Source organism: Idiotropiscis lumnitzeri, chromosome 1 (genome assembly GCF_059441095.1).
Source record: "Idiotropiscis lumnitzeri isolate Australia: NSW breed Sydney's pygmy pipehorse chromosome 1, RoL_Ilum_1.0, whole genome shotgun sequence".
Lineage (NCBI taxonomy): Eukaryota > Metazoa > Chordata > Actinopteri > Syngnathiformes > Syngnathidae > Idiotropiscis > Idiotropiscis lumnitzeri.
Window position 1 is genome coordinate 10079360 of NC_142391.1, and position 26351 is coordinate 10105710.

Sequence of the window (26351 nt, forward strand, 5' to 3'; positions counted from 1 at the left end):
TGACCTTTAAAAATAAATCAATCAATTCTGCTCATATACAGTTCTTACAAATCCTGCTGATGGTGAGAAGCACACTGCAGACTTCATTCACGCAAGCCTAGAAACTTTTGATATCTGAATTTAAGCAAAGAGTCGTGCGGATAGCACCATGTCATTAGTGAAGCCAAAAGTTACACAACGGCTGACTTTTTAATAGCTCTTTTTTTTCTGCCTTTACATCTGTGAGCATTTTTTTTCTTTGCCATCTTTCCATTCCCTAATGCACTAAAAACAACACAGATGCCGGAAGTGAAGGAATTCCCACGTTGGTTTTGTGCTACAAAAATAACTTTTTAAAATGAGCTTGTCATCGCTCACCAGCGTGTTGGAGAAAAAAAAAAAAAAAAAAAAGATCTTGCGGAATCCTACTCTCCCTTTCATGCCGGGACACATTCATTATGTGCATCTAAACTTGGCTCAAGAGGCATGGCCCTCATTAGCTCGGTGTTAAATTTTTAATCCTGCCCCGACTACAAAGGAAGAGCAAAGCAGCGCACAAGAAAGGAGCAAAAGCAACACAAAATCAAAACAATGGCAGCGGGGCTGTTTTTCTTGGGATTTTTCCGTAAAGAAAGCTTTAGGCGTGCTTGTTTTCCTTTTTTTTTGTGTGAACATTTTGCTTGTCTGGTTTGCTTTGCAGACTATGGCTTTGAACCTCAAGGGTAACGTGGATTTGAACACACGTGCATGAAAGCTTCAGGTCATCAGAATCAGAATCAGAAATCCATTTATTGTCATTGTACTCAAGTGTGCAACGAGATTAGACAGCTCCCCTCTCCAGTGCAATACAACAATAATTCAGATAAATATATATGCATTTAATAATCAGATCGTTCTCATTATCTTCTCAAACATAGACACGGGAGGGACTTTTAGTCAGATGCAATGTTACACAATAACTTAACTGTAGTAACAAATTCCATAGAATATAAATTGTGAGCTTTTATGAACGTAATTAAGATACAGCAAGACACATCAACAAAACTTTGTAAAGGCCTCTTTGCATTTGCAGCCTCTGGTGGTTTTTCAGTCTGCCGCAGAGCAAAAGTCTAAAGGCACGCTTTGTTAGCAGGACATCGTGAGACATCATGTTGGCCCTGTAATTAAATCAGCTTCACTAAATCATACACGGGCCTTATGGCATTAGGACCTGGTGACACTCGTTTAGTCCTTCTAGTCTGTGCGTCTCTCTTCGCAAAGTTGAAAGCGAGCAAAAAAGACTGACAGCTGTCGAAAGAGGTTCATGTCCCGACGATTACGTGTTTTGACTTTTGGGGGCTTAAGTGCGCTACATGGGAATGATACTCCCATCGGCTCCCTTTAAAATTGAACATTGGGTAAAAAAAGGGGTCAGGTTACATGCGGGCAGACTAGTCGGACCGAATCTAAAGGCATGTTGCTCAAAACCTAAAAATGGGCATAACAATACAGCGGAGAAAGCAGACGGGTGGCTGGAATGCAAATAAAAGGAAATTTGTTTACCTCATCCATGTCGTATCCACCAAATATTCATCTGAGAGAATTTATCATCTTTGGTAAGAGGTGTTCAATCCATTTCCACGAGGACCGCTGCCCGACCTGTTTTCCGCCTGTCCCTGCTGCAACACACCTGATTCAAATGATTAGATAATCAGCAAGGTCTGCTGAAGCTGGATAACGATCCTGATCAAAAGATGTTCCGGCTTTGCCTTCTTGTGGTATGTGCTTGTTATTTTTCACCGATGTGTGACATGATGGCAGCAAAATGTCCATAGATGATAACAGGAACATCAATCCTGAATAATAAACTGCTAGCTCGTCACGCTTGTCACACTCGTTGTTATGTACATTTAAAAAATGTGTCGCATTCCTCAAACAAGTTGAAAACAAAAAATATCTAGTGGATAATTATTTTTAACAACAAGTCACAGATTCGCCGTTCTCCGCCGGTACCTTCTGGGGTAGTGCTTACGAATGAACAGTGCTAGCTAGCATACTTCTCCAAAGTTAGCTGAAAGCTAATGACTCGAGACTAACCGTGATTTCCGCAAGCCTTCACTCATTTACTGCCATTGATGACTAATGACGTCGAAGATCTTTTTTTTTTTTTTTTTTTTTTACTCGGCTGGTAGTGAATGAGTTAATTGATTCATATCAGCGGCGAGGAACAACATTATTACTATGTCCGGTAATAGACAACTAACGACAACTTCATTCATAATACAACAACAAATCCTATAAAGTTTTAAAGCATTGTGTCGCTGCTGTTGCAAAAATGTGTCAGACTACATCTAAGCTGATGGGGAGTGATATTTTTAATCACTTGTTTTAATTTGTTGCTTTGTCGGTCCTTGAAAATGTGTTCAGATTACTGTCCAATTGCACTAAAAAGTTTGGAAACCGCTGCCATAATTTAAAAAGAAAAAACTTGTGTGTCAGTACTAAATAAATAGTTTTTATTTTTGTGATAGAGTTATTCTTTGAAGCATGATATTGTAAACAAACAATCTACAATAACTATCTACTGTGGGGTCTTGCAGTCATTTTCTTGATGTAATTTTTTTTTATGTGGGAATTCAGTTAACTTGTTCCGCAAGTGAATTTTTATAGGTTGGCAGCTCTGCAGCAGGATCGGGACCAAAAAAAACACACTACCAAACAACAAGGAAGTTCATTGAGGGCAATCGGAGGAACGTTCTAGACCGGTAAAGTCGATATGATTTCATACATTTGATTCTGTCATGCAAAATAAGGAAAATAACACAACACTGAGCTTTTTCCTGATTGTGACTTAACTTGTGTCGTTCAGAGTTGTACCACTATTAGCCCAGTGGGCTTTTTTGCACTTAAGTCACATCTGTGCACATTTCCCATGAATGAGCGCAATTAACAACCGAATGGGGAGTCAACCATGTGACTGCAATTAGAATGTTACAAAGGCTGCCATTGTCTGTCACTTGTGGTGAAAATCCAAAAAGCGCCCAATAAATCAATTGGCCAGAGAAACACAAATGAGTAAAAAAAGAAAAAAAGTGAATAGGAGACACCAAATGTAAAGGTGAGTTTAATGTCGAGCTTTTGTCTTGAAAATGATTGAACTGAACTATCCCAGTAGGGATGGTGTGTTCAGGGTGATGTGCAGTGGTGCTTTTACCATAAACAATGTTTTACATCTTGCCCAAAACGTTACATCTTGGTTCCATCGAACATGAGCACCTTCTTCTCCCAGGTCGCTTATGGCAAACCTAATTTGACTTTTCCTGGATTTCTTGAGAAATGTCTTTCTTCTTGCCATTCTTCCATAAAGGGCTTCTGAGAGATTTGTTGTCCTATTGACAGATTCACCAAGTTCAGCTGTGGATCTCCGCAGTTCATCTAGAGCAGAGGTGGGCAAACCTTTTTGATTGGCTGGCCACAATGGGTTCTAAAATTTGACAGTGGGGCCGGACCAGGAGCAGATGGATGGAGTGTTTTGATTGGAGAAAGAAAAATACATTTAATTTTAAATGAAAGTGAACAAAAGCATAACAACAATATATATGTCTTTGAAAAACTACAGCATTTAGAAAATAAAACATTAACAAGGTTTATTCATTTAATTTTTTTTCAAGTTCGGCAGGCCGGATTAAAACGTTTAACGGGCCACATCTGTAGTTTGCCCACACCTGATCTGGAGCAGTGCTTCTCAGTTATTTTCTGTTACGCCCCACCCCCTCCTAGTAAGAAGAAAACAATTCGCGCCAGCCGCAACTATAAATAAAAGCATTTTTGGTGCAAAACAAACCTATACCGTAGAGTTAATACTCGCTGCGCACAATGGTCAATGAGACTGCCACTGCCAACTACTGGAGTGGATGTGCAATTACACTTTATTTTAATACAGCAGATAAAAAAAAGCATGTTCCCCAGGGTAACACGCACACCCGAGGGGAGCCCGCTCCACTATTTGAGAAGCACTGATCTAGAGCGTCTATTTAGTCCCCACAATGACCAGTTTCATGTGTCAACCAATTTTATTCCAAAAAGTTTTAGCAAGGTACGCTGCAATTTGCAGTCAAACAAAAATATAACGGGATGCCTGGCTGTGGCTCCACAAAGATTCGAAATACCAAGTTGAAATATTTTTTGACTAATGTTCATGTCTAAATGTGCCAATACAAATGTTTTCAGCATAAGCATCACACTGTTCTGGTACTCAGAATCCTGACCTCTAATTAGATCTTGATGGAACATAGCCATTTAGAAAGTGTTGATGCTGCTGTAAAATTCCCAGACAGATATGCAGATAGACAGTAGCGTGCGTGTAGTTGGATTTCTTCTATGAGAATATCGGAATCAAAACGGAGCCACGAAGGGACGTGTGAGTACACGTGGAAAATAAAGGCACCCCTCATGGGCATTTTCCAAATCTGATGACTTGACCGGCTGGCGTCGGGTCAGCATGCTTGGCTTGAATCTTTGTTAGTCAGTTAGTTCACAACAACATAAAGGCACATTGTATTGATTCTCATAAACCCAACATTCAGACTTGGTTTTTTTTTTAAGGTTAAATGAGATGACAGAAAAGTTCTCATGAGTCGCAAGGCTGTCGGTCGACGTTTGTAGCGTACGACTGCATGTCTTGATTCACCCCACGAATGGACGATTGTGCATGAGATTTTCTCATGCATTCCAAAACAAGAGAGAATCAGTTACACTTCTATCGAACCTGTCAATGTCATACGTTTAAATTTATTTAAATTCAATTTCAAGTGCTCTGACAAAACGATGACTATAAATCCACGATAGTGTATACATTCAGGAGCCACAATGTGGGACAGACCCCCAAAAAAATGACGGCTCAGCATATCGTCATCTCTTGAATCACATTACCAAGAGTCATCCATTATCAAAGAAACAGTTTAAAAGAATACACAATCCTGCAAACAAATGAAATTCTTCATACAGATATTGACAAATGTAATTGTTCATGTCACTTTCTGTAAATGTCTTTAGAAATGTGACAAAAGCATAACCAGCGGCTTTGGGCACCAAAGAAAAATTAATTTGGGGGGGACTTTCACAGCAGTTCTTGTTTGTCGTTTTCATCTCTCCCCCACTTGACAGCCACCGCTGTTCTGCAAGCCCACGACGCTCTCCAAATGCTTTGCTCTTATGGGAGGTAACTGATCGTACATGTCAAAGCCCAACTGGGAGTCCTGCTTGGGCATTCGGAACAGCAACAAGTGCTTCTTTAACACCTGCGTTTGGAGACAAAGATGATAGAACTTAAAGACAAAACAAGAATTACAAGTTACACCGTCTAAAAAAAAAAAAAGGCAATTCTTAAAAGAAAAAAAGAAAAATTATGCAGTCAAATGTAGTAAGAAAATTATTTGAAACAGAAAGAATACACATAATGCTGTCATGTATATTTCTTCTACTCTCGCGTTCTTGTAAAAGGACACAAATTACTAAGAAAATTGACTTTTTTATTGCTTTTCTGGAGTTCATACGCGTCCAAGTGGGGAAACAATACAAGAAAGTAAATGTTTTGTTATCTGCCCATTTATGAAAATGTGTCTGTGAGCGGGTGCCATATATTTATTTTTATTTATGTATTTGATTAAATTACGAAGTGGATCATGCAAACACCATTTTGCAGTCTGGACGTGGCGGATCGAACACCTTTTCAGGAGGGAGTTCTCAGAAAAAAAGGTTTGAAAATACAGCAACTGAGCAGGAAAGTTAGTTTCACTGAGAAGCCGCTCACTTTTGATGCATGACATAGCTCCACCCCAGTCGTCATGATATCGTGAGCCATACTCGGCATTTGCATGAGGGAAAAAAATGATAATTTCCATCAGAGTGTGACAAATCCATATTAACTATTCCTGTTATGCATTTCCTACTCAAACACCTAGAAAAATATGAGAAAAAATGGTTAATATTCTTTAACTAGGGCCGCAATGGACTGATGGGGCAGGTAATTTATGAATTATGTTTGACAAGAAAAAAAAAATAAAATAACTGTTTATCCTATTAATAAAATAATGTATTCATTTCATTCTTATTTAATACATTTCCATTATAATTAAAATGCAATTTTGAATAAAATAAAATGTAAATAAAAACTGTGCATACAATGTTATTTATATAGGTGTCAAATTGTTTATTACCATTTTCTATTTTATTTATAATAAAACTAACCATTTATTTTCTAACATCAATAAATACATGATACATGTATAATAATCATATAACGTGAGTGCAAAATATCTATTGTACTTTTATTTAATAATTTACAATATATCAAATAACTACAGTACTTATTCTATTAACTACAGTTTTTATTGAGATACATTTTAGAAATTATTTTTAAAAAATGGGAGAAAATGGCTCAATTAATCAAATAAATAATACAGGATTCTGGGTAATGCTCTATGGGCCGGTTTACAGACTGTGGCACCCGAGCCATTTGTCAATCCCAGGTTTGGCTAAGGGCTTACAAATAAAAGCCACAAAAAGCTAAAACACGGAGACGACGGAACTAAGGTCCCATGAGGTGATATTACACATGGACAGCAATTGCCAAGAAGAACTCCAAAGTTTTCAGTGATTCCATTTTAGAGGTCTTACTCTATTATAATAACCCCAAAACAGTCAATAGTCCATCCAGATTACAGAAATTTCTCCAGACAGTGACAATTGCTATCAAAAAAAAAGAAAAAGAAAGAAATGAAAACATTCTTCGAGGGAATATATCATGAAGTGGATAGTGGAGAACACGTGCGTGTCGATGAGAGAGTTGCTCGCGATCAATAAATACCTTGCAGTGTGTGCACAAGTGAAGAGGAGTTAGAAAAACGGGATTATACGCAGAAGGAAAAAGTACCTCCTCAGTCATGTAGTAGATTTTCCTCAGCATGCTGTGTCGCGCTGCTTCAAGCTCCTGCAAAGGATGAAGGGAAATAAGATCAAAAGGCTCTAGTGATGATGCACTGAATGCTGCAAGTGTTTTTACAAAATCTCTATCTGCAAGTACAAATGATGGTAGCCTCAAAATATATAAAATACCTAGCAAGGTACAATGTGAGACACCCCTCGAATCTCATCAGCAAAATTAACAACAGAAACCATAACTGACAGCTACAGCCACATACCGGATTTTTGAGACTATAAATCGCTCAGGAGTATAAATTGCATTTTTTGGGCAAATTTATTTCACAAAAACCGAGACCAAGAACAGCAGAGCTTGGACACGCACCCAAAATTCCTGTTCTCTAATTGTGGTGTGTTCAGAAATATGTGCCAAGCACGCGTTGCTTCACTTTGATTTTTTGGAAGCGTTTTTCAAAAGAGCCGTTCGGTTATTCAGAGTGCCGTACAGATATAAACAGTTCAAGCATGAGCTGCCGAATGCTCTGCCTCTCCGAACACGCATGCACACACACACTCAGAGTGCACCCCCGTGTTGATGGTAGCAAATGAGTTCGGATTGGACAAAATTTCCGTTTCCAATTATGGAAACATTTTGGTTTTTAATTTAAAACGGCTTCCATAACTAGAATCCTGCGTGGCATTGTGGTCAAAGGTAGAATCCTGGTTGGTTATTGCGCTTTATGGTGCTGAAAATCTTTGCCACTTGCTAAATTAGTGATATGTCACACATTAGTTGCCATGACTACCAATCCTTCCTCTTCTTCATCTCCATTCTTTTGGCGGTTGGCAGGTCAACTGCCAAACCAAAGGCAATACAATTAGGGAACGGGGAATTTGTTCCAGTCACACCTGACTAGAACTCGCAGGACCCGCCAAACTATGCCAAATAGAGTGAAAGATATAGTATAAAAATTATTGATGATTTGGGCAGCACAAAAACTCATAATTGACCATAGGTGTGAATGTGAGAGTGAGTGGTTGTTTATCAATATGCATCCTTTCAATTGGCTGTCAACCAGTCCAGGGGGACCCCCACCTCCCGCTCAAAGTCAGCTCAGACAGGCTCCAGCACATTCCGAACAACCCATTAAAATGCATTTTAAATACAGTGGAATTTTAAATGAGCATAAAGTACCACTAGGTCAAATTAAGACAGTTAAAGCGTGTTTTCCACATAATTGGTTGTGAAAAAAGGTCCTGCCGCCATCTTCACAGAATATGCACATAATTCACCATAGACCAAACAAATGCCATATGCACCGCTATCAAATGAATGCAGTTTCAAGCCGGTAGCCCAAGCCATCTGTCTGCAAAATACTCGCACGTTTGGCACGGAGCGGGCTTGAACACACCAAGTAAACTGCCACGATCTAGGACTGTAAAGCAGGCCAAATTTGAGCATTTACACAAAGGCCAAGTCCTCAGATGTTTCTACAAAACTCCTGCACCATCCACGAAACGTTTTTTTCTCCAAGTGTTTTTAATCATAAAAAATGTGGTTTCAAGTTTAAACACTGTGTCAACACTGAGCAATTTCCTTGACATGGAATAAACATACCTGCGCTGCAGCATCCTGAGAGAAGACAAACGCGTTGACATGAGCCAGAGCCACCACATACAGCAAGGGACACCAGGAAGGCTTCACACTCCCAGTGACAAGAGAGCGGAAATAGAGGCGTACCAGAGGAAGGGAGTCTTCAGGGGGAGAGGTGAACCGCTCCATGGGGATGGCAAGCTTCCATTGAAGAGACGACAATGTCATTAAAGAGGCACTCAATCAATGACTGCATTTTTTTTTTTGTTTTAAAGCGCTGGTCACCTGTTCCAGAGTGACACCCAACGACCTCAGGATGCCCACATGCTCCCCAAACACAGCCAACCTCATGGTGGCGCTGTACTTCCTCTGCAGGGGCAACAGAATCCAGCAGCCGAAGAGACGGTCTCCAAAAGACACGGCCTCATACTGAGCCAAGAGGGCGCAATACAAATCCTGGAAGGAGGCCAGACCTGGAGGGGGGATGTTGAGGTCTAAACATTCCAGTCTTGATGGCCTGCATGCAGTAAACAAGATCATTTTCAATAAACAGTGAGTAACAAGCACATCGCAGAGGTAAGTTTTGCTACTACATTTTTTTTACCAATAACTAATAATAAATCAAATAGTATATAACTATATAATATGTGCAGGTACATTAATGATGACATACAATAGCACAGTATTATAATTACACCAATATTATTTATCAAGTATTCAAAGGTAATAAGACTCAATTGTAAGTTGACACTGTCAAAGAGTTACTCATTTAAATTTAAGGATATTATTGTACATGGCGCCATTGGCGGTGGTGTAGAACTGGACGGTATTATACAGACAATAACATATTTCAACGCTCTCACGCAACTACATGAAGCAACCAACATAAGAGATCTCAGTACAATGCAGTAAATGCTTTGTACTCTGCATTTGAGTACTGTCTTGGTTCTTTATCACGTCATGATTGTGGATTGTCTGTGTACATTATTGTACTTGTATATTGCGCCAATTTACCATTGCATTGCAGGGGGTGCTCACTTTGCAACGTAGTTGGATTCTTTCAATGTAATCCAAATTTGAACGCAGGTCAGAACATGACAGTCACTAAAGTCCCTGACCTATCCCAACACGGCGGTAAAGTTCTAATTATAGTAAAGGTTTTAATAAAAAAAAAAACTAGTAAGCCAATCAAATTAACAGTGAGAGTGCCTTCTTTTGCAGCTGGATGAGATATTCTTGCAGTGCAGCACAAAATTGGTCATTACATGCCATGCATAACATACTTGTACTCTGTAATAAGTTGTATTAAGTACAGCTGTTTCCACCAAACCTGGATAGTAGCCGGAACAGACCCCAGGTCAGTTTCTGAACCGGTTTTTCAAGGAACAAATCACTGGAACACAGGAACACACAGGACAGCCGGGCCAGTTTTGAAACTGGAAGGATTACCTAAACAATATTAAATTGAGGTTTTTAGGAATATGTTCTCCTTAAAAGAAAAAGCAGAGGTCTGTGTACCTTAAGGGCTTGCTCCCGCCAGACCTCCAGCACCAGCAACCACTGCAGACATTGGGTGACTTCCAGCAAAGCCCCCTGGGGGAGCTCCTCAACAGAGAGCCCTCCACCACCAGACACTCCAGTTTTCTCATAAAGGCTGACAAGTGGAAGGAATGGCCAGTCTGATGGCAGGGTGGGTCCGGAGAGTTCAGGGAGGAGGTGGGATTTGATCCAGGGGGGGCGGCCAAAAAACTGGTCCTGGGAGACCAGCACAGATGACTCCAGGTGGGCCAGGTGAGTGAGGAAACAGCCACGAATAGAGGGCAGGTTGGCGCAGGCTTCTCTCAGGAGAGCGCCCACAATTTGGAGTGAAGGAGAGCTTTGATGGCTCGTATCCTCATGGAGTTGCAGTTGCCCAAGCTCGAGAGCCTCCGGACCGCCACTGTGGCTCTCCCTAAAAAATAAATATTCACAGGAAGCTGTAGTTGAGATAATGATATTCATGAATAATAATTCAAGTACATCCTTTTTAAGAGCAATTAACTATTAAATTTCAAGAATATTGAACATTGGGATTGAACGATAAATTGCTAAGTAATGATTATGACGGCGTTATAGGCAACTTCATTCAATGGTTGTGCTGAAGATTTGGTGATCTTTAACAACTCGTCCTAATAAGTATCCATGTGTTTAAAGTTGCACACTTGCTGTACTCCTTTAAGTAAAATTCTACCATTGTTCACAATCACATCCATCTGAAAGGTCATAAGATGAGTCAATGGAGAGGATTTATGAAAACAATAACACTCACTAATTCGGTTTTGATTGGGATGCTTGACATTGTTTTGGCTGAAAAGTTGTTATTCTAATATAATGTTTTGATTATAAAACAAGTGAAACCTGTAATTAGAAACTTGTTTTAAGGAAGGGAAAAAAACAGTTTAGGAACAGCTAGTTTAAAATTTACCAGTGAATCATTTTTCAAAGCCTCATACTATATACAAACATTGTGTCAGGGTGAGTTTAATAACAACCTAAAAACTGCCTACTTCACCAGTGCCGAGCAGCACTCAAATAAAGTTTGATGAAATTATGAAAACATGAGGCTTAATCTAATTTGGAAAATGACATATTTTTCAGCTCCATTTTGCATGCAGTACCTAAAAACAAGCATTGTGTGCCTAACACCTTCACGTTTGTCTGTTTGTGCACAAAATAGACAGTAAAACTTACGATATGAAGTCCTTGCTAAAGACGATGGTGCAGAGCAGGTCATGAGCAAGGTGCTCACTCCCAGGCAATAACCATGGGAGAAGAACGAGCGCCACCTGGTGGTAGAGCGGGGTGTGGTTTTCCACTTGTGGCGCAATGGAAAGCTGGTATATGAAAACAGTTTAATGATCACATAAGATATGTTAATATCATGACCGGTGAAAGGGAATGCAAACATGGGTCAAAATAGGTGTGTTTTTGTTTGGTTTTGGGTTTTTTTGGGTTCACAATCTCAAAATAACAGTTTGAACCTACCGATCTGTGCGCCAAGCGGAGCAGCAGATAGATGAGGTGGTGCTCATGACGGAGGAGCCAGGACCAGCTATGAGACAGGGTGGGTGTTGCCTGGCTGACACTTTGCAAGTAACCAATGACAGGCTCTGACACAAGGAGGCCAGTGAACTAGAAGAAATAGGATGCGAGTGTATCAAGTGTAAGCGTAACGTATACATCATTTTTTTTATATAGCATAGAAACAAACTACATGAATCGGAATCACATTTGCTAGACCATGAGTCAGAGTTTAATTTTCCAACATGCATATTTTTGCAGTTTTAATGAGCCAAAGTAACAGAAATCTGAGCTAAACTGAGGACCTCCAGTACTGCAAAAGTAGAAGAAAATAAGTCTCATCTCACCATACATTATCCTCAATGAGCTGCTAAACCACCGTGTTAATCCCACACGATTTCAAACTACAACATCAACATGACTAACCTTGCAGGTGAGACCTTTGTGGATGCCGGTGATAGTTTCTAAGAGAAGCAGCAGGCTTGTGAGGAGAGGGAAGGGAGAGGAGTGAGCCATCAACCCTGGATGGTCCCTCCATCCTGGACAGGCCAAACCAGGGAGGCTGGGCGAGGTGTCCAGATCCACGGGGCAAGACAGGACATTGCATATGACCGAAGAGGACCTGGTATCAAAAATAGTGGCAATTTGTCTTTTTATGAAGATTACGGCGAGAGGAGTAATTCTAAGAACATTTCGGGCTTCAGAACAAATCAAACATACTTCAGGTTCTTTATCAGGCCTTGCACAACACTGTGGGACATCAGAGGATGAAGAACCTCATTAGTCAGTTGCTCCAGTTCGTGAAGAGTTTCCACTGGCTTGAAACAGTTCTGAAGAAAAGACACAAACTCCGCTGTTTGATCTGAGTGTCACAGGAACAGCAGTTTGTGGCTGAAGGTCCGGATGATTGCATGTGAGTTTAACGTGCGCCCGAGGCTATTACGATATGCAACAACAATTTGTTTAAAAGCTACTATAAGCCTGCAAGGGAATCGGTAAGAGATGATAGATAGAACAGCAGCAGAAGTTGAGAAGAACCTGTTTGGAGAGCTGATGGTAGAAGGCCTCAAAGTAGATGAGGTAAGCTGGCATCAGTGCCACACTGGTGTCTTTCTGTTGTGGATTATCAAGACCCGTTACAAAACTCTTCAAATGGCCCACAAGTGATGCCGGCAACCCTGTGACATGCCCCCATGACACAGGAGGAGGAGGAGGACATTCAGCTCCTGAAGAACTTGAAAGGAGAACAGAAAGACCATAGGGAAAATTTAAAAAAAAAATGGATCGGGCAATAAATGAAATGTTGTAATTGGTGAACGTGGAATGCAAGTGAGCAATTTCAACACAAGATAGAAAATTGTGAATGCTGAATGAGTCAACATTTAGAACATTTTACGACCCAAAAACATGCAAGGGACACCACTTTCCAAAAGCAATAGTAAATTAAATTTTGACTATTAAAATTTAAAAGACAGTGTGATATTGTTTGTTATGTTTATGAACAATGGTTAACAGACCTTTACATCATAATGTATTGTATGTTTATTAGTCACCATAACGCACACAAAGGAACATTCCTAGCTTTTAGGCATCGCCTCTGACAATCAGCAGGGATGAAATAGAACATCAAAACGCTCAAACATACCATATTGGGCACTGGAGGACTCACACAGACGCTATCGCAAAAAACACATTCCGAAAGACATAACAATTGGAGATCGGAGCACACTTGCACATACACAGACACATACATACACCTGCACATACACGCACACATACACAGGCACATATAAATCCACCTGCACATACACACACACATACACGTATACCTGCATTTCCATGCACACCGACAAGATTACAGAGGAATGCCAGCGGGGAGAGAGACGGAGAGACTGCCCGCCGGAGAAGGCCAGCCTTGGCGTGCCAGTCTTGGGGACCAGACGAGAATCAACTATCCAGGCGATGACTAACCTGGGGAGGACCGTCCCTTGGACTTGGACCCGTGTCGTGGGAGGGAGCGAGGACGACCGATTCAACCTTCATTACCCTTGACATAAAAAAACTCCTATAAAAACTGAAGCTGGGCTGAAAGATGGTGCGCATTTTTCGACTGTGCTCGCCCGAGTGCAGTTTCTCGTGAGATTAAGAAAAAGCCGCCCAGATATCTGTCTTTGTACTATTTCCTGAACTCCAGAAATTGAAGAAACTAAATATCGGAACTCTAATCAGTTGTTGAGTCTTTATTTGACCCTTTTCTTCTTGAGTACAAAAAAACAAACACGCATTGGAGTAAGTTTGGCTTTTAAAGGTTGATTTACTAACTACTTCTCATTTCCACGGTGACTCAATTCCAACAAGTATTATTACAATATTCTGTGCAGCATTAACCAGAATTTCAGCCCTCATATGAATTTTAATTATTTTGCTCTATCAATTTCCTCAAGGCCATGCAACTTCCAAAGAATATGCTGTTGAAGAAGTGTAACATAAGTCTTTCTTTTTTTTTTACCTGACCATGCCAGCCTGCAGTTCCTGGTGGCAACCGGCAGTGTGTGTAACTTGAGTGAGCAGTGTGAGCAGAGCCAAAACCTTCTCTAGCTGAAGATGCAACAGAGGGTCAGAGGGAGCCAGCGCTGTACGAACAGACTGCAACGACGTCAGTAATGCTGGATACAAATCTCTGTGGAACAGCACCAATCGGAACACAGCTCAGTTAGTCATTACAGTCTGGTGAGATGAGGATGAATAAGTGATTTGGCATTCCTGTATTTAGGTCTTGGGTGAACAAACATGGGCAGGACAAATCTTCACTATGTTACGTACATGTACAAGTCGCAGGCCTGGCCATAGCCGGCTGCCACAGCCCACATCCTATAAGCCTCTGTGGTGATCCTGAGGGCCTTGCGTGGCTCCAACAAGAGTTCGCTGGGCTCAGCGCTGAGCAGACGGCACAGACGCTCCCTCACACCCGCAGAGTTCAACTTCAGAAGGGACGACAGCAATTACTGAAGCACATTCAATATAAGCAATGCGATCTTAGAAACAACACTCACCAGTCTGGCGCAAGCATGTCTGCCAGAAGTAGCCAAAACCCTTAAGAGCTTCATGGCGCAAGCAAGAGGGAATCCATAAACAGACTGTGGGAAGGAAACAGATGGCACTGTCCAGGAAGTGGGAAGGAACTCCGACATCACCGTCTCGATCATGCGAGGACAGTCCAACACCTAAGCGAACAATAAGATTTAATAAGAGGAAAAAAGGACTGATAATAAGGTGATATAGGGTGGCGACCTGAGTGGCAGATGATGAAGAGTGTCTGGCAATACGGGTCAGGATCTCCAGAATACCCTGAACAACCCGGGGAGAGGGTCTGACAACCTCAAGGATGTAACGTAACCGGGGGAGAAGTTTCATTCTCAGGAGACCCTGAAACAAAACATGGATAGTGATACTTTACAAGCTTTTTGATTCATAATTTTCCACGCGCAAATCCCAAGAGGATAGCATTGTGGTGTCTCTGGAAAGTGCCCAGAAAAAAATGGCAATTCTCCAGCAGCCCATAGTTCTGGTAAACTTGAAGGCAAGAGCCAGTACCACTAAAAAAAAATATTAAAATCACCTTGACAACATCCTGCCCAGCCACATCATGATCCGTCTTCCTCTCCTCCTTCTCCTTGGCAGTCTCTTTTAAACTTTCATCCAGCCCTTCATCATCTTCCTCCTCTTCCTCCTGAGATGGCAGCAGGGGGAAGGTGGCCAGCCCACGAAACCAGTGGAAGGTGAGGTCCAAACACTCCTTTGAGGCAAGAAGCAAATCTTTATGTAAATGTTTGTCTCGCAAAGTAGGGATTCCGTTTGGAATACTGTACTCGTACTTCGTCTTCTGTGCACACCAGAAGTGCTCTGAGTGCATGCACGGCGGCGGCCATCACTCCCTCCACGCCGTCATCCAGCGCAAAGCGAAGCAGGAAGAGCAGGCCAGCGTCGAGCAGAGTTGCCAACACACTGCCTTTCAGGGTTGAACGGTAGCCCCCAGTGCGGGCCTGTGGGCCGTGCAAATACGTGAGCGGCGTGTATACGGATGACATGTGAGAGACGGTGTGCATGTTTGTGTACCTTTAACAGGATATTGCGGAGGGTGCTGAGGGCCAAACTCCTCTGTTGGATGAGTTGACTGCGAGACAGAAGGAAAAGCTCTTGTAGGGAGTAACCTGCACGCTGGCGGGAGTAAAACAAAATTGGCGTGTACAGCAAAAAGTGGTAGTCTTGCTTGATGCTTGTTGGCAAAATCAAAAGTTATTTGCGCACTTTGCGCGCACGCACACACACACACACACACACACATTAGATATATGTATTGCTTATATACCTCAGGTTCGTCTCCATGGTGGTGCAGGCCAAGGTGTGTGGGCAAATCCTCCATGGGAGGGATTAGAGTGCCATTAAAATCAAAACGAGCCTGCATGGCCTACACAACATAAATTTACAGAATTAGTTTTTCTCGGGTTCTCATAGTGTTGCGTTAATTCAAATGATTCCAGTTGCTTTTCGAACCTCTTTGGTTCGAGTTTTTCTGGGCGCAGGAATGTCCCCCATCCACTCCAGCTTCTCGAGCTCCAGTTTATCCATGTGCACCCACTCCTTCTGAGGCTTTATTGGCAGATCTAGTCATACACAAAAACAGCGGCGACTATTATTTATGGTGGATTTGCCATTGTTCTTCTGAGCACAAGGATGTAAGGTAGTTAAAAAAAAAAAGGCAGATAGACACTGCTCGTTATCTTGAGCTTATGACAACTGACTTAATGGCTCTGTAAATAAATCTCTGAAAACGCAATTGTTAAATTGAAATCCAGCGCAGGAAGCTCTACATTTGAGCCACAAGCAACATTTTCATCAGGGCTAAGTGTAAGCACAAAGCAGTCAAGGAATGTGACATTGCATCGAACCAAACAAAGTCAAATAAATGAGGAAAAACAAACAATCATTAAAGGGATTTGAAGTGTTAGGACAAGGCCGAGAAGTGGACTAGTCGCCAACCAATAGAATGGTATACAGACAACCAATACTTGTGTAAATGTGAGAATTTGTCAAGCACTTTGGGCGCCTTATGTTGTAGATCTATATAAAAGTTTGCTCCTCTGGAGAATTTCAGACCTCAATGAACGTAACAGGCATGTTTTGGGAATTTCTGAAATCAGAGTACCGTACCCAAAAAGGCCCAGGCAAGTACGGGGAGAACACGCAAACTTCACACTGGAAGGCCTGAGCCGAGATTATTTTATTCATCGATACATGTACATAGTTTGTATTTATAATGTTGCTAACAAAGTTAATATAGATGTGCCGAATGTTTTCTTTCATTTTGAGTAACAACATAATGAATTGTGGCTATGTTCACATCTTTGCCATGGATAATATCAGGGATGAAGATGCACAACGTTGGCAGGCATCTAATAAAATGGATCTTCTTGAAAGACTGGGACAGAGTCCAGTGTCTCATCTGGAGCTCTAAGAATTTTGTCTAATTAAAGGATTTTCCGAGCTCAGCAATGTTTTTACAAAGAGAAGTGCAATATTAATATAATGTGAGTGCATTGGATTCATTTGGATCTTCACCAGCCAAAAACAACAGAAGGAAAAAGGCAAAAAGGTTTCTATTTACAAAAAAACAAAAAAATCATACCAGTCATGGAAAATCGAGGCGACAGTTCCTCTTCTTCTTCCTCTTTCATCTCCACTTCTTTGGGTTTTAAAGCGGGCACGGCAGCAGGGGTGGAGTCTGAACTGAGACGAACACTTTCCTCGCTGCTTTTCCCCTCTGGGCGTTCGCGTGAGGAGGAAGAAGCCAGGGCGCTCGTAGCTCTGCGAGATCGAACAAAGTCCACCAGCCTTGGGTCTGGCATGCAGAAATAATTGTTTGGAACAAGTGGACCAACATCATGGAAAAACAAAGCCCTTTGCGCACTTCATTAAAGATCATGTCATGTCACACAAGCGACGAATGCAAAAGCCTACCAAGCTCTGATAACAGCCTCTCCTGTTCCTCTAGTATCTCCGACTGGGACATGGCCTGGATCTTCTCTTGGTTCTCTCTTTGGATCCTCCGGGTCTCCTCCAAGCTATTGGAGCACCCGAGTCCTTCACCAGACACCAGTCTTGAACTTGACATTGATCTTGGCCCTGCTGAGGAAGAATACCATGCATGAACTGCAATAAGGATTTTGAAGTGCTTCAACTGTATTTTGCTATTCAGTAGCTAGGGAGGAATTATATTAACTATACTAATGATTAAATAAGATTATCGTTTGTTATACAACAAAATGTAATCATATTTAATATAGAACTAATCACATTAGGGTCATATGTATGCTGGAGCTGATCCCAGCAGTCACCAAATCGTGGGGCACATATAAACAACAACCATTCACACTCACATTCCGATTTAGTGCCCTTCAATGAATCTCACAAGCATGTTTTTGGAATTTGGGAAGAAGTCTGAGTACAAGGTAAAAAAAAACATGCAAGGATGGGAAGAACATGTGAAATCCAGACAGGAGTAAGGAAGACTACTTACGGTCCTCAGTTTGATAAGACTTATCAATTTCCATCGGCATCTGATGAGGAAGGTTTCGCTCCGGAGGTTTGTGGTTCGGTGTCGCTCGAGATGTGAAGTCTAATGGGGGCTTTCCTTCTTTTAGTCTCTGAGCTGCAATCTGTTGAGCAAAGATACTCTTTTTCCCACCCGCGGTCGACAGAGGCACCTGATTGACAAGGTGAGAAATGTGCACCATTTAGGGCTCGTACGTATTTTGAAACACTTTCTGAAGTACGTGACATTGTTTTGATTCATCAAAGTAATTCCACTGAAGGTGAGAGTGAATAATTCAAAATTCAAATTAAAAATTCAGTAATAGCAGCAAGAAAACATGTTAAGTCAAGGATACGCTTTCCTTACAGATTTCGTAAATTAGGGATATGTTTCCTTAACATGAATCGGAATGTTCACATGTAGGTTTATTTATTTTATCCGTGCATCATTTTTCTATAGCACTTGTTCTCATTGGGGTCAGGAGCTGAAAAGAGGAAAGGCACACCCTAGGGTGGTCATCAGCTAATCGCAGATGTGGTAACCACCAGGCGATTGTGCTTTATTTTTTGTTTCTATTCTATCTCGACGTTGTTTGTTTGGGGGGGGATTTTCATAGAGCTCAACGGTCATAACGTTTGAAGTCCAGTGTGTAAAATTTAGTGCCATCTAGTGGTGAACTAATAGAGTGCAAAGACGTAAGTTTGAATGACGTGCATTTTGAACCATGCGCACCACGATGTCTCACGCCTACCACCAATTCCTTCAGCAGAGGTGCAAACGACTTCAAGTATTCCCTCAAGTGACTAAGTAAGTGCATTGCATTTGTTACCCATGCTACAGCCATGATGTTGAGGAACTCTAATTTTCTCTCCTTCGGGTATGAAAAGGATGGCGGCAAAACACGGTAGCTTCTATAAGGGAGGCGAGCCCTATGTAATCAATTTTAGATTACTTTAGCAATAACATAATTAAAAAATGTAAGACGTGAGAGAAACCATTTTATTTCTGTTATTGAAGTTAATAGCGTTTTTAGTTTTATTTTAAATGAATGAATATTGAAAAAAATCAAAACATTCTACACAGAGTAACTTCAAGTAAGGACTGTGTTTTATTTCAATTTAGTTGCTTATTTTTACCTGAGTGCTGTTTTCTGAGCGATGCAATGCTTTGGGGAACGCCATGCCAGTAAATTCGGGGAGTGATATTGGTATGGAGCTGGTATCTCGCTCCTTCAAAGAAAATAAAAGTCACAAAGAGTTATCTATGAGACCACAAAGAAAAAAACACACAACTGCGTTAAATAAATGTTTTAGGAAACTCAACAACATTAGACTGCTACGATTACTTTACAACAATTGTCTGCCGGCCTTGTGTCAATTGGATCACGCTAGAAAGAATGAATACTTTACAATTCTAGTAATAAAGCCACACTTTAGGGGAAATTCTGGTTTAAGGGCGCTTACAACAATCTTGGACAGAACTGCACTGATGTGGGTGTCATGTCTGTCCAGCCTGCCCCCCGCATCCTCGTCCTCAAAGGTGACGCGGCTGTTTTTGAAGCGGGATTTCTTAGGAGGCGCTGGTGTCAAGGATGGAAGCTGGTCCGGAAGATCTGAAAAGAAAATAATTTATTTTTTTTATAGAGCAGTGACTAAATTGTGGAATGAATGTGTAAAATCTGTAACAAATATAATGTTTCCTCAATTAGTGACCATTAGATGCAATACATGGGTGTATTATCCACTTCACAGATGCTATTATTCGCGTTATTAATATCTTACCTGCTATGTTGCTAACTAAAACAGGAGCACATACTCAGGCACTTTAACAGTCCCAAAGAGGAATTAAGGAGTGGAGTCCCCATTTTGTTTTAAATTTAAAGTTTTTCTTGACATATAACGCACGATCCAGCCATCCATTTTCGATAGCCCTGTCCCTATTGGTGTCGCAGGTGAGTTGGAGCCAACTTGGACTGGTCACCAGCACATACAAATTACCATTCACACTCACACGCACACCTATTAACAACTTCAATGACGTTTACTTACAGTAGATGTTTTTGGGATGTGCTTTTATGTTGACAAAGAATGATCACTATTTTTTCTTATTTTCTCGTGTGTTACGGACCAAACCAGGAACTGAACAATAAAATTTGCATTTACTGCACTGTCAATTTGCAATTACGTACTTTCTTAATTAAGGGATGGAAATTAAAACATGGGTTCTAAATCTGATTAAAACACAAAATAATCAGCAGATTAATCGAATCATCAGAATAATTGTGAGTTGCAGCAAGAGTTCATTTAAAAAAATGTTGGAGCAGTTTACAGTTTCAACCACCTAACCTTCTATGGTGACCACATCCCTCTGACTTTCTGGATCGTGACCATTAAGACCCTCCTCAGGGCCTCCTCCCGTCTCACCCCGCCTCTTGTCGGGGCGGCGGACCACAGTGGCAGCAGACGGAGCTCCAGATTTAATGAATTCCTCCTGCTCCCTCAGGAGGTCTGCCTCTGAGCCACCCGGCTTGGGACGGCGCAGCATCCCTCTTGAAAAGGAGAGAATTAATCAGTCAATTTCCTTTATATATGACTCTTCCTACATCAATAAAAAAAAGTCTCACAAAACAGGTCATCAAAGACGAGAAGGGTATACAGTATGTGCATGAGACCTGAAAAACTGCTTTCTTAATTCAAAAACAAAACGTGAATAAAATGTGTAATACCAAAAATACCAATAATATCAAACTGGAATGGTGCACAACCTGGACTGGGCACCATCCAAGCCCAAGGCACAATCACACTCACATTCAGACCTATGGACAATTTAGATTTAGCTATTTTCAATTGACTGATTTCTCCACTAGGGCGTGATTCTGACATGTTGGTTCAACTCAGCAGACACACGTTTATTCGACCGCAAGGTCACTTGTATGGGGGGCTGAGCTAGACGGGACCCTTAAAAATTATATCGTCGAGTCGTCAGAACCAGTTACTCTCGCTTCCATTATTCTGTGAGTTGCATTGTGTAAAATAGTAATCCTGACTGAAGACGCTACGACTCCAAAATAATTAGCACATGAATCGTACGACAACCTCACTGGATAAAGAGGTTTTATCACATGTGGCGAGGTTTATATCGAAATGCTACAAAGTGAACTGTACGGTTCCTTTTACGTCTTTAAACACACCAGTTGAGTTACACTAATCAAAACCAACCAGTCATATTCTTAGCACAGCAACGCCGCTACAAGAGAGAGACGTTTTAAATGTGATAGAACGCAAGCTAACCTTTAGCTGAGCGACAACAGACTAGCGAAAACAAAAAGCTTCTTTGAAGTGACGCAATGAAATGAACTTTCAAAATAAAACCAGTCACACACAGCGGAAGTGTCGTTTTATGACTGATTTTACACGTCGTCTCTCTCCAATCTGTCCCGTCGTTTGGACCAATATCATACCACAACGAGGACAATTTCTGCTTTTAATTTACGAAATTTCTTTTTAAATATGTTGTCTTTTTCATTGTGTTTGATCGTGGAGTTGCAGTATCCTGTAATGTGAGCTCCTTTCAAAATAAAAGCTGTAAAAAAAAATAAATAAATGCGTGGCCATACGGGACGACGTTTTCTTGTGCTACCAAAAGAAGCGGCTTCGAGTCGTTGACATCACACATCCTGAGAACACTTTTTTTTTGTCATTACCTTCACCCTTTGTGCAGCCGTGCATTCGGTGTGATTGAGGACGTCAGGTTAAATTGGGACGCAAACCAGTGGTCCCGCTACCACCGTTGATTTGTCGCTGACTGCATGATGGTCAACCTTTGCTGTCTCTGCTGCGGTGAAATCCCTCAACCCCGCCCCCCTCGGTCGGGACCACCGCGGGATCCCCGCCTCACAGTACAGCTGCAGCCCACCGGCACCACCACCAACAGCAGAGTGGCTCCGAAGGGGAAGCGAGCGGAGGGGGATACTGCTGCACATGGCGACAAATCGGACTGATCGTGCACTTGCCGCCTGACATGCAAGAAGTGCAGGATGCTCTCCTCCGACCTGGACTCAACGGAAGACACCGAGGCCAGCGCTCTCAATGAAGCCGAGGGAGAGGAGCAGGTGGCGGACTCCCCAGCTGTGAGTGATGTGGATGAGGTAGGTGCTATGCCCTCACATGTTCACCTGCACCATCTCATGAGATCAAAAGCCAAGAGCCTGCATCACAAATTCTGCATTACAATGAGAGTAACGCTCAATGTTGATTTACACTGCTTATTGTTTTGCGTCCCACACTCATGAGCTGTTTCCAATATTTAGGTGATTTTATATCACCAAAATGTGAAGGAACTGCACCAAAGTGAATAGTACACCAAAACAGAGCACTGCCCCATTCGCATAGGCCGAAATTGTGAAATCCGGTTCAGATTTTTATCTAAAAGACAACTATGATCATAAACAAACCTCAAATGACGGCATCTTCTTCGCTCTCAGTTGGGAGTCACTTCAAAAGAAAATCTTCCTGTCAACATCCCTTCAATTGTCAGTCATGTATAATTTAAGATAATTAATGAGAATAATTTCAGTACTCCTGTAAGTCATTGTGTCCTGATGAGAGATGAAAGCAACAGGAGATGTATGTTCAAATTCTGCATTGTTAAAACTATTTTTGCACATTACATTTGTCTTTTAATCCATACATTACATACATACATTGTCTTTACGGCAAGTTATTGTTTGTTTCCCGTAATATTTAATTCTGTTTAATATTTGCATCATTATCTGTCCATGATTATATCCACCAAGCATTTAGTCGGTGCACATTTGATTTATTTATTTTATTCCCCATACAGTTCCAAAGGCAAATTCTCAATTGAACGCACAAACCAAATGGTATTCCGATTCTAATTATTGGAAGCAGTCAGTCATGACGAGATAGTGAGTACTTAACTTTGTTAACATCTCTAAGTGCAGCTCCAATAAAACAAACAAGTGTGTCTTCCGAGACGATTCAGAATCAATTTCTTAAGTGTATACAACACACTATTGGTTTAGAGCAGCAACAACAAAAACGATGTTTGAGGCAAAGTGGTTCAGTTAAGGACGTGAAAGAAATGTTTGGATAGAAGTATCAGTAGGAGTCAACTTGTCGAATATTACTTGTGTAAAAGTTTAAAAAGTATCGGACATTTTCTGTATAGTATCAAAAGTAATTCAGAGGTCATGGGTTCGAATCCAGGTGTGGAGTTTGCATCTCCTCTCCTTGCCAGTGTGGGTTTAATGCAGTTTCCTCCCTTCCACATTCCAAAAACTTGCATGATAGGTACGAAAACAAGTATAAATGCTCAGATTCTGCCCTTTTCCTGACATACGGTTGAACAAGCATTGAAAAGGATTTGAATTTCTTCTGGCATGGAGCCGTGAATACAGAAGCAATCATCCTGTCCATCGGCTAGTGACCATGAATCTGCACAAAAAGCTGTGAAGTCAGTGAGTCGATTGGCGGTCTTACAGGATCAGTCAAGGATTCACTAACGTAATCTGGTGGGACTGCATATGAATCCGTATTAAATTCAAAACGTCAAATCTTTGAGCGCGTAGTATACTGTAACTGTTCGTCTGCATTGAGGATGTCAGTGCTGCCAATGGTTCTGGCCTCAGTGTGGTTCATCATGACAATTGAATCCCGGTCTCCCCCCCCCCGACCCCATAAATCAAGTGCGGTTGAAGCGGCACAATGACATCTCTTCGCCTGAGCCTCTGCGGTAATGGATGGCTTGTTGTCAGCAACGAATCCTTTCACTCCATTAAACACAAGATGACAAAAAAAAGGATCTCGTGGAGAGGACGAACGAGTGACAAACAAGATGGGAACATCGACTTTTCTTATTTGCGGCTTTCCGAAAAGATAGTTTTTGAATACCTGATTTAATTGGTTGGAATACATCAGGGTGTCTTCGCTTTAGGCAATTTGACTACGGGTTTGTATTGCAAATGTGAGCATTTTATTTTTCTGCTCATCTGCCCTGAAGCAAACAAATAGTATGATGTGGTAGTGTAAGTGCAAGTGAATAAAAGTTCAAAAGAATTTGCAAATCATTTTAAATCCATGCACCACAGTTATACTAAGAGTTGACAACATCTTCTTAATAAGCTATTTTGTCCTTCACCTGCATCGAATACCTCACAGGGACACGAAATGCTTTAACTGAATTCCGCTGAGCTGTCTTGTCGTTTGATTTATTTCGTGCTTAGCTGCGGGAAAGCTTCGCAATTTACAGCGCGTGCTCATTCATTAGCATTTGGGCTATATCACCGCCATGTTTTGGGAGGCTCATTGCTCTAAGTGGCCCATCCCTCAATATGCTTCTGAACTTCTCTCCACAGCAGCGTCCAGTCAAGCAGTCTTTGGGTGCCTGCGTGTGCCGTGAAACTCACTGGCGCTGCCTGCTGCTCTCCCTGCTCATGTACAGCTGCCTGGGCGCAGTCAGCTGGTGCCAACTGAGCCGCGTCACCAAGATCAGCTTCAACTCGGCCCTCACCTCCACTTTCACGGCCTCCTTCGCCACATCCCTTCAGAGGGGATCTCATCCCGGAGCTCACTCCATGATATACCACGACAGCCCCTGCTCGGACGGCTACGTCTACATCCCCTTCGCGTTCCTCCTCATGCTCTACGTGTTGTACATGGTGGAGTGCTGGCATTGCCGGGCCCGCAGCAAGCTCCAGTGCAAAGCGGACGTGGACAGCGTGTATGAACGTGTGGCGCGCATGCGACAGGCTCAGCCGTGCATATGGTGGAAGGCCATCAGCTATCACTTTGTGCGCCGGACGCGGCAAGTCACTCGTTACCGCAACGGGGACACCTACACCACTACGCAGGTGTACAACGAGCGGGTCAACACGCACGTGGCTGAGGGCGAGTTTGAATACGTCCGCTGCGGGATGAAGGACGTGTCACGTGACCTTAGAGGGTTGGATGAACATGCGGCGACTCGCTTGCAGTTCACCAAATGTTTCAGCTTCACAGAGGCCGGCCCGGAGAACGATTACCTCAACCAGCGGGCCAGGTTCTTCTCGGAAGTCGAAGGTTTGGATGATTACATGGAGGCCAGGGAGGGGATGCAGTTGAAGAATGTGGACTTCAGGGATAACCTGATCGCCTACGTGCACCCGGATAAAATGCCCTGGTACACCTCGCAGGTGGCCTTCTGGCTGGCTGCTCTCTTCATGGTCTCCTGGCCCCTGAGGGTGCTCATAGAGTATCACACTGCATATGTGCACTATCGCATCGAGAAACTGTTTGGGATGGACTACACTTGCAGCAGCGACTCCCTTCTGGATGGAGATCGGAATGTTAGTTGCGTTATACCCAGAGTTGACACGCTGGACAGCACGGAGTTGGAGTGGCACATCCGTTGCAACCGCCAGGTGATTCCCAGCTACTCCGAGGCTATGCTCATCAACCTGAGCACAGCCGACTCCAATTCCCTGCATGACACCGAATGCACCACGTCATCCAACTGCTACCTCCTGGACACCAGCCCCACCACTCAGAGCTACGGGGCCCTCCAGAGTCAGTCAGGGCGGGAAGGCAGGCGCGGGAGGACCAGGAGGAGGACCGTCACCAGTTCCAGCTGCTCTTCGCTCTTCTCCTGCCAGGGAGCGCGCTTCCGATCCCGGCTGTCCTCAGCCACTTCCCGCTTCTCCCTGTGTCGCATGTACGGGTCACGGCGCACGGTGGCTCTGTGGAGGAGCCGCAGCAGCAACATGACGGACCCCTGCTGTATGGACGAGCAGGGGGGCCGCTCGGACTCCAGCCAGCTGGCCCTCAGCGACAGTCCGCCCAATTACAGCGATGCCAGGTTCTTTCCGGTGCTGATAGTGCACGGGCCTGACGGATGCGGGGGCGAGGATGGCGGAGGGGGGCAGCAGCATTGCTACATACGAAGGGGCTCGTCGTGTGTGGAGACATCTCTGTGAAGAAGAGACTTGATTTATGTAAATACAAAACTAGAGAAATGTGCTTTCAATAAATGGATCATTTTAAAATTGGAGGACAATTTGGGCAAACAATTTGTAAACATGTACCATTTATTTTAGAATTGAGGATTTCAAGTAATAAATGTGGTAAACCATCATGCCATTTGATTTGTCCAGCTCACTTATCAAAAGTATTTTAAAAAATGTGCTGAATAAATGATTTATCATTAAATGAAGTCAAACTTGTTTGAAGT

The 26351-nt window shown here is 42.3% G+C and overlaps 2 protein-coding genes across 7 annotated transcripts; one reads left to right on the forward strand and one right to left on the reverse strand.

Moving 5' to 3' along the window:
* Positions 1–4014: 4014 nt before the first annotated feature.
* Positions 4015–22005, reverse strand: rpap1 (RNA polymerase II associated protein 1). Of its 5 annotated transcripts, none has more exons than XM_088315837.1 (27): positions 21829–22005; positions 20471–20673; positions 19589–19737; positions 19262–19354; positions 18111–18297; positions 17552–17719; positions 17220–17432; positions 16088–16197; positions 15903–16001; positions 15650–15751; positions 15409–15576; positions 15153–15329; positions 14825–14959; positions 14587–14757; positions 14357–14514; positions 14043–14213; positions 12572–12767; positions 12254–12363; positions 11960–12155; positions 11498–11644; positions 11204–11346; positions 9992–10424; positions 9804–9922; positions 8759–8990; positions 8498–8674; positions 6893–6949; positions 4015–5258 (listed from the first exon to the last, which is right to left on the reverse strand). In XM_088315837.1, exons 2-27 carry the CDS (start codon positions 20667–20669, stop codon positions 5103–5105), a joined length of 4266 nt encoding a protein of 1421 aa, XP_088171963.1. In that variant the 5' UTR covers positions 20670–20673; positions 21829–22005; the 3' UTR covers positions 4015–5102. The 5 variants fall into 5 exon arrangements, with proteins under 5 accessions (XP_088171963.1, XP_088171990.1, XP_088171957.1 ...); XM_088315864.1 differs by lacking the exon at positions 21829–22005 and adding an exon at positions 21416–21474 and having other exon boundaries at positions 17552–17716; XM_088315831.1 differs by lacking the exon at positions 21829–22005 and adding an exon at positions 21416–21474.
* On the forward strand, positions 21581–26333 carry LOC148343135 (transmembrane protein 151B). Of its 2 annotated transcripts, none has more exons than XM_088315883.1 (2): positions 21581–22272; positions 24505–26333. In XM_088315883.1, the coding sequence occupies exons 1-2, from the start codon at positions 22162–22164 to the stop codon at positions 26095–26097; spliced, it is 1704 nt and encodes a 567-aa protein (XP_088172009.1). In that variant the 5' UTR covers positions 21581–22161; the 3' UTR covers positions 26098–26333. The 2 variants fall into 2 exon arrangements, with proteins under 2 accessions (XP_088172009.1, XP_088172002.1); XM_088315876.1 differs by having other exon boundaries at positions 21582–22272; positions 24502–26333.
* The last annotated feature ends 18 nt before the right edge of the window (positions 26334–26351 follow it).